Raw genomic sequence first — 12,352 nt, 5'->3', positions numbered from 1 at the left:
GGTAGAAGGGACCAATAAGTCCAATATAGTAACTTTTTAGGAGAATCAAAAAACCATTTTTCAACTATTTTTAAATTGTACTTAAATGGCTGGTGTAAATTCAATTTAATGATTATACCAACGAGGTTTGTTTTAAATTATAGGCTATATGATATTCTCAATAAGATAAATATTTTTTCTTTTAATTATAACTTACCTATAATTGTTTATTTTACGATTTAAATGAAATATTTTTGAGCTAGATCCATTTTCTCATATCCACAATGACTTGGACCCTATTGATATCTATGTTAATTTTGATTATTTAAAAAATAAATTATAATATTATATTATAACGTTGACTGTTGTAAATTGTAATATAGGTAAATATTATAATATTATATTATAACGTTGACTGTTGTAAATTGTAATATAGGTAAATATTATAATATTATATTATAACGTTGACTGTTGTAAATTGTAATATAGGTAAAAATTATAATATTATATATTTATATTAATTAATTTACATTATACTCCAGTTAAATATAAAAATGTTATTATTTTATCGATTGGGTCCAAGTCTTTACAAGAATTTCGCAAAATAATATAATTTATAAATCGAAATTGATATTTGGACTTAGTTATTTTTGTTATTTCCCAATATCTCGGTGAATACACGTCATTGGGTTAAAATGAAAATAGGTAAAATGACGCGCGTCAAAATTTTACATAAGAAAAAAAACATAACCTCAGTTTTCATATAAATGGACTTTGTCCCTTCTGCCTCTCAGGTACAGCAATGATTGTAGCCGTATTGGGTAATGCTTATAAATTATGAAAATTTTTGTACTGAAACTTGTTGTTACCTGCGTATAGACTTTTATACAGTACACAGTTGTTATGATATTAATGACATCACAATCTTGATATAACTACATATTTTAATATGCATATACGAATAAAATGAACCTAATATTATTATAAGCAGTTAGACCTTAAACAAAGTAACTGAAAATATAGTGGTTTGGATCTAAAAACATTTTTTTTTCATTGATTTCATTGTGCATGTAAGTATTAATTTAATCTCAAAACTACTTAACAAAGAGGAAATTATCAAAAAAAAACTGCGTTTTATGATGCGTATTTTCATCTGTGTAACACATCGTATTTAATATTCAAATATATACGATGCACATTATTTTGTGCTCGGTGTTTAAAACGCCATAATACAAATAGTGTATACGAAAAAAATGCATTTGACATCCACAATGAATGTTTTAAACATAATTTGTTCGCAACAAGCATAAAACAAGTAGCTAATACTGTGAATTATAATACTATAATGGTATATTGTTATGAAAGTGGTTTAGAGTTTAGACTATTGTACATTATATTGTAATATTATTTAATAACAATTTTGGAAATTAATTATATTACATTTTTGAAGATGAATATAATGTGTGTTTTTGTTTAATTAAGGACGCGAATTCTTCTTTTAAGCGTATCATCGTTATACGCTCAAAGTAAACATCGAGTATTACATATTTTTATCGCAGTAAGCAACTCATTTAGTAAATGATCAAAAATAATTTCTCGACTACAAAGCGTATATTTGGTAAAATAAAACAATGTACGAAACGATGTTGGAGCAAGAAATTATTTTTATAAACATAATAATGTGCTGTTTGATGGTAGACACAAGCGCAAAGACGAGAACACGTAGGTATAGGCACCCACCAAAACCAACGCCTATGTAAAATTTAATTTTCTACGATTTTACGTTTGATGTCGCATCGGTTAAAACGTAATACCATTATCTTTATATTATTTTTGAAGAGTCTGTTGTCTGTATAATATAGGTATAATAGGATTATAACATTGCACGCAGCACGCCATACTACTGCGTATACAAATCATTATATTATATTGTATAATACGTCGTCAAAGGTTTCAAAGTCGCGCAAAATAATATCGCGTGTGTTTTTCGAAATAATAACAATAATAATAATAATAATAATAATAAGAATAATAATAATAATAATAATACGGACGAACGTGCATAATAATAATAGTATAATAACACGAAACGTCTCTTCACTTTGTTTCCCTGTCCGATTGCGACGTCCACTAGAGTCGATGTAATATTATTGTTATTTTTATCATTATCGCAGTTGTGTTGTAGAACATCAACGGTTCGTTCTCGAAGAGGAAATCCGATGACGGAGACTCGCAAAAGCATATTTTGATTCGCGAGCTTGTAGTACCTACCTACATAATATAATAAACTACACAAACGACACACACCTATGATAATAATAATAATAATAATATTGTATGCACAACCGGGTACCCGGCTTGGCTCCCCCCGCACTCACTTCCTCCCCAACCAGCCTTCTAAGCACATCCACTCATTCCACCATCCTCCTTGAACATTGAATAGATTTTATAGTACTATAGACAGGCCATCAAGCTTTCGCCAAGCTTCTCCATCCATCCGGATCTCTTGCAGCTTTCCATTGACGCTTTGACATCTGAAATATCTAACCTCTCCAACAACCTCTGAGGTCGGGACCTTCTGCTTGGCGCTTGTTTTTCCCTTTTTTTTTATCAGGTCTCTAAACTAAGACGTTTCGTATTAGTCTTCCATCAGCCCGCAGCCTGATATTGCCAGCCCATACTCTAATCGTTTTGCCTTTGAGAAAATTCTAATACATAAAGTTTGTTGTACAATCTTTTCGGTTCAACATTTTTTTGTCTCTTATATTCTCCTTTTTGATTTCGCACAGGTTCGTGTATTTCCCGTGTCGTAGCCATATACCATACAAGTCATATTCCTTCTTCTTCATAAATACCTATAGCGAAGACCTCGTCCTACATACGTCATATCATATCGCTATTGGTCACAATAATAGCAAGTGTAAACCAGTGTTTACCTTTTGTAGTTCGTAACAATTACCTTTAGCCAATCATTTTGTTCACTGCAAAATAGGATCAGATTACAGCAGAATTTATCTATTCATAATTGTATTTTTCTAAACGTTTTATTATTTTGCTTTTGACTATTAAATACTTTAAATCATCCACTCGCCTAAAAGAGTATTATATATGATGCCTACGAATGGTCCGTTTTATCCATCGCCTTGCCATTTGGTCATGTTTTATTAATTGTTGATAACGTTTTTCCGTCAGCTAGATTAATGATTTATCAGCTATAGTATTTATTTATTCGCCATTCGATATCTCTCAATATCAACATTATAGTTATATTATATTTTATCGTCTGAATAGTATGCAAGCATTTCAATGGTTCTTATTAATCTCGTTTGGATTTTTTGATTTATATCTAACTGTTTTATAGAAAACCAGAATACCAGATTAAAAAGTATATGAAACAACTTATTTTCGTTTTTAGCCCAAACTACACGTCAATAGTGGCGATTGTTTTGGTTGGTTTAGCTACTCATATTTATTTTATGATAATCTGGTATAAATTGAATAGTGTATTATATTATGAGTAAAAGTATACTGGATAATGTCGATAATTTGCACGATAGGTATTTGGAAAATAATTTAGTAAGTTTTACTATAGAGGTAGCTATATATTATGTAGGTGTATAGAGCTTGTATGTGATATTTAACTTATTTCGATAAACAAGGTCAATGTGAGGTGGGTGGAAGTGCAGGCAAAGTGCAGCGAAGTACGCAGGATATGGAAAAGGGGCTTTCAAGACGGGTGGAGAATGTTAGGTGTGGTTGAGAAATCATATTTTTGAAATGTGATTTTGGAAAACTAAATAAGTAGGTACCTATAAACATTTTATAATTATTATTCTAGTCAAGGTATTTTTCGATACACCTAACCCTTACTCATTTTTCGTTTTCGTGTTTCGCAATAGCTTTATTCAATAGCTTGCAATGTACGCAGAGCTCATGTTTGAGTAAGACAATATCCTAAAATCCAAATCAATATTTATTTTTATAAATTATTCAAAGGTTTTTTGTCGGTTTTAGAGTTGGGAGAGTATTGTATAGTTGTACCCATGCTTAGCTCGCGGGCGCATTAAATGGTATTCACGTTCGTTGAGCACTATATTATTATTATGTGTGTAATACATAAATATATGCATATAATATTAAACCGTATTATTACTGTGCAATTTATTTACACTAGTATTTCGCAAGACCGTAAAAAAATTATATAATAATATCGTTATCGTGAATTTTTAACAAAACAATTATAATCATAAATTATTATCGGCTGGTATATTATTATACATATTTTGTGTCCGCTGCATGGACGGTGGCTGTTCCGTTAAAACTGCGGCTGGATATCACCGCCGCCGCTCGCTGCTCCGTCGAAAATAATTTTTATTGTACACTTCTTTCCCTAATGGGAATTAAAACCCATAGCGGTTTTCGAATTTATTTATTTAGTACTATTTATATACTGCGCTGTTGTACACATATGTACTATATATGAAAACGTAATGTGGAATGTCCCAACAAGCTACCATTATACTGACACGCTGTCTATCTGCATACCCGTATCCATTGTTATTTTTCACCATTTCAAAAGTTGTTATTATTATTTTTTTTTTTCGTCTACCGTTTTATATCTCGCAAAAAAAAAACACATCACATTCTATACAAATAGTGAACGCTTAAAAAATATATGAATTTTTCTGAGAGGAAAAACAATCGCTGTTAGGACACACACACACACACACACACACACACACACACACATACACACACACATAAATACTGTATATTTTAGAATGGTGAGTCGGTGGGAAAAAAAGAAACCGCCACGACTTTGAATACGAGTGACGTATTATTTTCAAAAACCATATTATGGATGTCAAACTAGTGAGAGCATAGAAAATATGTATCAAACGACCAGTCTATATTATTATTATTATTGCGGTATATTATTCTCTTTCGATATCTGATTTGTAGTCCCGAGCGCCAGGCCGTAGTTTTAGTTAATGTAACTTTGATAATTTTAAATTCAACTTAGATTATTTAGAAAAAAACACGTATAGTGAGCGAATTGGTGTCGTGTGAGAGTTTCCATTTAAAGGATGCAATTATACGTTGAAACCATAACTGAATAGTAAAATTATTTCTATGGTTCTAATTAACAATTGAATATTATGTACACAAATATTTCAGTCGAAAAATAAGTAATAATTAGTATTGTTTAATTTTTTTTTTTTAATTTCAAACTGTATCTTTGTATCATAAGTTAATAGCTTATTCATTATCTGATGAACAAATGCACTTACAGGGCGTAAGTTTTTTATTTGCTTTATTAGGTACCTATAAAAAGTTTTAGCGAAAACCCAAGAAAAAATAATAAGCTATCATTTCGAACATTTTAAGATTTATGTTTATAGTCTGTTTGCAGATATTTGCTACTTATATTTAACTTACGATGCTCAAAGTATGGCACTGTTTTGTTCTAACTTATTTATTTTATTTTCGATTTAACCGAACAAAAAGTAAACTCTATTGCAGTGATCTTGTACCGAGCTTTTAAAAGTACGTCCATTGAAACCCTAAAGCTCTGCCAGTAGGTTTAAGTTGATTCGAATTTTAATTTCAAACCATATATAGTATAAACATTTAGTTTAAACTCATTGAATTAATCTTTTTTTTAACATTTTTCATAATATGAGTTGAGGTATTAATATATTCGTGGAAAAAAAATATATCTGAAACATAAAATATTAGGTTTAAAATCGAAACTAATTGAATAGGTACCTAATATTATTATGGTATGTGCAGTACCTATATCGTATTTTAATTATTTATAACTTTTTGCGTAATTGAATATTCTGCATTAAATAATTAAATCACCACTATGTTTATATGGGCCACAAATTATTTTAATGGTGATTTAAAAACAGATAAAAAGTCAGTATAATTCCAACGAATTGTACGGTATTCGAACATCGTAATGTGCAATGTATCATATTACTGTTAACGACATTCAACACGATAATATCGACACGTTAATGATTTCTGTTCAGTGAAATGGCAAAAATATTTACTTCAAACATACCTACGTATTAATGCGCAGCATCGAATAAAAAGTTGTGGAATGTTTCGGTGTGTACATACTATTGTAGGTGATATAATATACATGTACCTATATTATATATTATGCCTTTTTTTCGACTTATATACATTGCTGTGCGCTGTTGTACGATGACCAATTAAATATATTACATAAACACATTTGCCCGAATTACGCCCGTTTTATAATTATTTATTCATCGGGGTTGAATTAATTTAATTGGAACCGTTCCGTTTGATTTTATTATGTTTACGTTCGGATCGATTTTCGTTCCATTCGGAATGTCCGCGAACATTGTTTCTATTCCATAAAACCCATCTCCATTTCGAACGACGCATTCAATTATCACCCAAAGAGAGACGGTTTCTGTTAAGCTTCAAGAAGATTCTTATACTCCAGGCACCGTCATCCCCTTAGCTTTAGACGCGAATAAACTAACGTGGTAGCCATTTTATGACCCGAGGCTTCGAATGGCATTTCGTACGGGTGCGGCAATTTGCTACACAATCCAAAAGTGCTTTTGTTGTATATCATCGTAATGGTTGATAACCATTCTGGGAAAAAATCGTATTAGATTATTCACCGTTTGAAACATTGAAAACGTTTCACGTCGCCATAACTGTTATACATTTAAAACAAAACTAGATAATATTCAGTTCGGGAGAAGAGCTGGCGAGTTATCATAAACTTATCGTCTGACGGCCTATTGACCGACGCGAGTTGTGATGAGGAAGATAGATGCCTTCCATGACCTATTTTTCGATGCTTAACATCGCTGATAACTATAAATTATATTTTTATAATTAAATAGTGCATGTTCGAAAATCCCCCCCCCCCCTTGAAAAACCATTCAACCACCACTGCATTCTGTCAACTTAACCTACAACACAAGACAACAACCAGCAGTAAATGATATTAGTATATATTAGTATATTATAGTTTTGTTGGAAGCGAAATTTCAAAGGAAAACTTATTTTTACTTAACCATTTCTATTTAACATATTTTATTTACATACCCATATAGGCAAGTACTTAACAATATCACATGGTAAAATATGTAATACTGTACAAAACATTTTTTTTTCTCATCAAATAATTTATCATAAATACAAGATTTTGTATAATATCGAAACTTATAACCAGTAAATAACACAATAGCTATTTAACAGATCAAAAAATATAACTAAAAATGTAATTAATTATTTTAATTTTTGATGAAATATTTTACGTTATTGTGAACGCGGCATAAATAATTATTGTACTCAGTCATATAATATATTATAATATTACTTAAAAATAGTAATCCATGGACGAACATTTTTGGAGCACTAAATATTATTAAAATTTAAAATTAACAATGTTTGTACGAAAATTATTGTGTGTAAAAAAATAACGTTTATATACGATTCGTTTAGCACCAAAGTAATGGAAGTATTAAAAATGAAATACAATTTTATCAAAATGTTTTTGAAAATATTTCGAAGCAATATCATAATAAATTGAACTCCTTCATGGCGAGTGTTTATACGACTCATTCACTAGTCATCCTTCCTTAATATAATAATATGATAATGTAATACGTTGACGGCTCATAACATTTTCATAAAACCAAACTTTTTATTTACCTAATATATTATTCAGAGTGTTTATAAACTATAATAATTATCATATCGGACTATTTACTATTCAACGCATTTATTGATGTCTTATATCATTACAGGAGGCCAGTTCTACTTTAACGTGCCGGCCAGGCGATGAGCCAGGTGTGTTGGACTTGACCCTTCGGACTAGTAGACCAGATGGAATGCGTGTGGCCCACCTGTTGACCGGCACACTGTCCGGTGTCGCAACCAGGTTCTACGGGTCACGACCAGATATTCGACTTGGCACACATCCAAGTGACCCGTCATTGTATAGGTAAGTCGCATTGTACTCAACAAAAGTTCATGAAGCAAGTTTACGATATTTGACCGATAACACTTAACACGTCACATGATAGATAATGTTAGAATCCATTGAATAGCTTATCATTTATTAACTTGAACATAATTTTGTATCACATCTACCTATATTTAGCTGGCGATTATAAATATGTTCCAAGTGTTTTATTATAGTTTTTAAATAATATTTTAATTAAGGGTATGAATAATTCGTATTTTATAAAAATATTTTACCATAAAAGGCATGATAATTTTTCTTTGTCTGAATATCAAAATCTTTGACTTTAAAATTATGTATAATACCATAATAATTAGTATATATCATAATAATAGCTATTTATAGTTTAGAACTGGAATTTGTATTCAGAAGAAATTATTACATAAAAGAATATTTATGATATTTTTTTGTTTATCATGACAAAAATACTCAAAAATAAAAAGCTATATTACGCTCAGAAATATAATATTATATTTACCTTCATGTTTTCAAAAACTTTAACAAAGTATTATTACCTAGGTACTAAAATCTATGAATAAAATTACGAAACACGTGCATAATTAATAATATAGAAAATCTACCTCCGAAAATTAATTACTTTTACCAACAAGTGCAACCCATTTTTATTTAACGTAATTTTAAAGGTTTTATTCTTTTTTTTATATCTCCGTATGATACCATTTGTATCACACATTTACGCATTTATCAGCGTGTACATCGAAATGTTGTTTCGTTTCAAACGTTCACACTAAAAATAAAAATAAAACGTTTGAAAAAATCCCAAGATAATAAAATATGATTTAATAATATATTAAATCAGATGTTTTTGAAACGCATATTATTGTTATTCCATAATAATTACTAAACCATAATTAAATACAAAATAATAATTATGCAGCAGGCGCGGGTTAACAATAATCCATTATTATTTCCATTTAATTATTTGTACATGAAATTATGATAGTTTTTTTTTTTTACTCGCAATGGCCATCCCCGAGGGTTGGTCCACTCTGCCATAAATTACCAACACAAAAAGCATTATCAAACTCGCAGTAGGTACATTATTTTTTTTTTGTCGAAAATTGAAATTGGAGATATGAAATTTCGATAAACACGAAAACCAATAAGAGAATTTATCGAATTTTACTGCGAAACCAGCGTTGAAAAAAAAGAGAATACAATTATTATTGTGTATGTGACACACATTTTCAAATAATTACAGTGCACCAAACTTTTGAAGTATTTACCATGTTTTATTCATGTTCGACTCTACGGGATGAATTTCAGTAAGACTTAGATTATTGATTATACAGTTGTATATATTATAGTACATTATTATATTATATAGGTGCCTTTAACAGCACACCCGACACTGTTTGAATATTGTAACGAAAGCGTGGGTATTGATTGAATATAGTTGGACGAAATTATCTAAAATTGTTTAATATTATACTATTATATTCGTAGGATCGCTATGTATAGAGTCATCTTTTGTTTGAGTTGTTAATTTGATTTCATGACTCTTCCATTATGGCATCAAAGATAACTGAAATCAGAGACATCGGTCGTCGACTAGTTGCTATAGTTAATTGATATTTTGAAATAAAACTGTGTATCCATTATGATCTATTCAAATCCTACAGTCAATTTATTTTTTAATATAATATAATACACGCATAAAATAACTGAAATAGCATTATCATTTTTATATATATAATATATTAATATTATTTTACACATTTATACAAGTGCATAAATATTAAACAGTGACACAATAATTTAAATTAAAACAATTTATTTGACCAAAACAGCTGAATACCTACGATCTTAGATGGTTACCGGTTGGTCGGTTAATACTTATTTTTTGTAATTAATGCCAAAACCATATTACAAACCATATTAGTTTTAAGCATAACAAAACTATTTTATTATTATTATTATAATTAAAAATTGCAATAAATATTTTTATCTGCGTTGAATAATAATATAATTTATATGATGTACCTATACGCGGATAATGGATAATAATATGCTAAATAGTTTTTTTTTTTATCTATATTTGGCAAACAAATAATAAATACGTTTTGAAAATATAATAATATTATCGTTGACAATATAAATATATGCCGATATTATTTTGAGTAAAAATTATTTCAACCGTCGTACATAGTCAGACCTTTTTTATCTCAAAATACCAACAATTTTGTGTTAGGAAAGCATGTTTTTATAATATTATAATAATATATATATACACACATAGCCTATACAAACCTCGTAAATCATTTTAAATATGTAATTCCTAGAATATTCATATATTTTCAACACGTGATGATGATAAGAAAATGAATAACGAGACAACATTTAGAATAATAACGGTGACTTTATAGTAATAGTGGAATAAATTATGTGATACACACGTAACACATATCCTATATTATATTATTATATTAAAACATTATTTTATGTTCCATGTTTTAGACAGAGCTTTATAATTCAAAATCTTTCAAAGATTGATTTCTACAAATATTGTATTACCTGTATGAGTATAATTGTGAAGATGAAATTCACTTGTCAGATAAAAAGAAGGAATTAATGTTTTCCGAATTCTAAACGACTAAAAAAAAAAATAAAAAATTATGTAATTTGAAATTTGAAATAATCAGCAACACCTATGCGTATTAATATTTTATCGATTCAACTCAATCTAATTCACTACTCTTCCACGTCCGTTAAATGATGAAAGTAAGCATTATTTAATTTTAATCATAATAATATGTAATATGATTAAATTTATGTAGTGTTTTAATTATTCAGTTATGCGGTATTGCAGACTATATGCCGTGATATGATAATATTTTCAATGTGATCATAGACATCGACTCTGATTTATTATCTCCAACCACCGAATGCAAATTTCAATAAAAATTGCGTAATAATAATACAAACAAGCGAAAATCCATAAATTAATCAAAATGATAATCAAATAGCTTTTTATTTTCATAATATCAAACGTAACGTTATTCGGTACATCATATAACACAAACTACGAACATAATATTATACGATTTACTCATCATGTTCATATATCAATACCTATATTATATTACAATAATCTGAATACTGATTCCCCCGGTTTGTATATTCGTATATATTATGGTTCGTTTTGATATGAAATCGAGTTCCACAATAATATCAAACGACGACGTATACAAATTGTTTACAATATTATATTATAATAATATGCTCGTCAAAACACGACGCGTGTAGAGTCGTGGGTTTGTGCTTATTATTTATTTTATTTTTCGGTTGACGTGTGCACGAATGCCGTAACGAACGGGATAAATAAGAACGGATTTTCCCAAGAATTTTCCGAAGCCACCTAGGTGGGTATATAATCCGATAAAAAATACAAAAAAAAAAAAACTACGAATCAAGTTTGGAAATACATTTATATATGGGAGCACGTCCAAAACTTTCGGCGGGGCCACAATAAACTTCACGGGATTCATTATTCTACAGGCCCATTAGACGGCCCCTCCCGCTAACGTGTCGGTATTATAAATGCATTTTCAGATTCATCAACGTCACAAAAACAGCGGACTTACCGAAACCTCCCGTTTTTCCCGATTTGGGCCCACCAACCTACCCCCCCAAAAAACTAGGTCATCGTCATAAATTGTTTAACGTTTACGGCTGTCATTGGTTCACTGGTCAGCAGATAATATTTTACGATCTTCTTGTGCATAATAATGTTATAATAATAATCCGATATAGACAAAAACTTTTTTTTTGCTCGCGACGTGCTCAAGATAAAGACAGTTACTATGAATAAAAAACTCATTGTGACCAAATCGTATTATTATCTTTAAAAAATATGTATTCACAAATTTAGTACATTTTTTTCTATTATTTTATATTACATACAATGCATACTATTGTTCTACGCTTTATCAAATATTGACGTTATATCAAGTTTCCGATTCATTGTAACATCTAGAATACTGTCATTCTGATACAATATATATTAAACAGAAGTCACCAATACATTTTTTTTTATTATTATTTAAATAATAATATGAGAACTTTGCTGTTTGTGATTACTTCAGTTTAATTAACTTTTACCCAAAATAAAAAAATAATAGAAAAAATTTTAAAATATATACTATCATGTATTCTTTTAATCATTTTTGAATTGTAATAACTTCCTAACCAAACGTCCAAATTAACTGATTTTGATGTTATTATGGTGTGTATATAACAAAACATATTCTACAATGATATTAATATATACCATGGGTCTAAGAAGCGAATATGGGATTAAAACATTTAACGCCATTTCAAAAACATCAT

The 12,352-nt window shown here is 29.3% G+C and overlaps 1 protein-coding gene across 1 annotated transcript in view; it reads left to right on the top strand.

The window, feature by feature from the left end:
- LOC132949993 (head-specific guanylate cyclase) overlaps nucleotides 1-12,352 on the top strand; it is a 299,190-nt gene that overhangs the window by 124,903 nt on the left and 161,935 nt on the right. Inside the window, exon 6 of the mRNA XM_061021156.1 lies at nucleotides 7,785-7,981. Within this exon, the coding sequence (XP_060877139.1) occupies nucleotides 7,785-7,981 (197 nt within the window). The remainder of the gene's footprint in view (nucleotides 1-7,784; nucleotides 7,982-12,352) is intronic.

The sequence above is a fragment of the Metopolophium dirhodum genome, chromosome 8, assembly GCF_019925205.1.
Source record: "Metopolophium dirhodum isolate CAU chromosome 8, ASM1992520v1, whole genome shotgun sequence".
Classification (NCBI taxonomy): Eukaryota; Metazoa; Arthropoda; class Insecta; order Hemiptera; family Aphididae; genus Metopolophium; species Metopolophium dirhodum.
The sequence above is the reverse complement of the archived record's forward strand: the minus strand, read 5'-3'. Positions and strand labels throughout refer to the sequence as shown.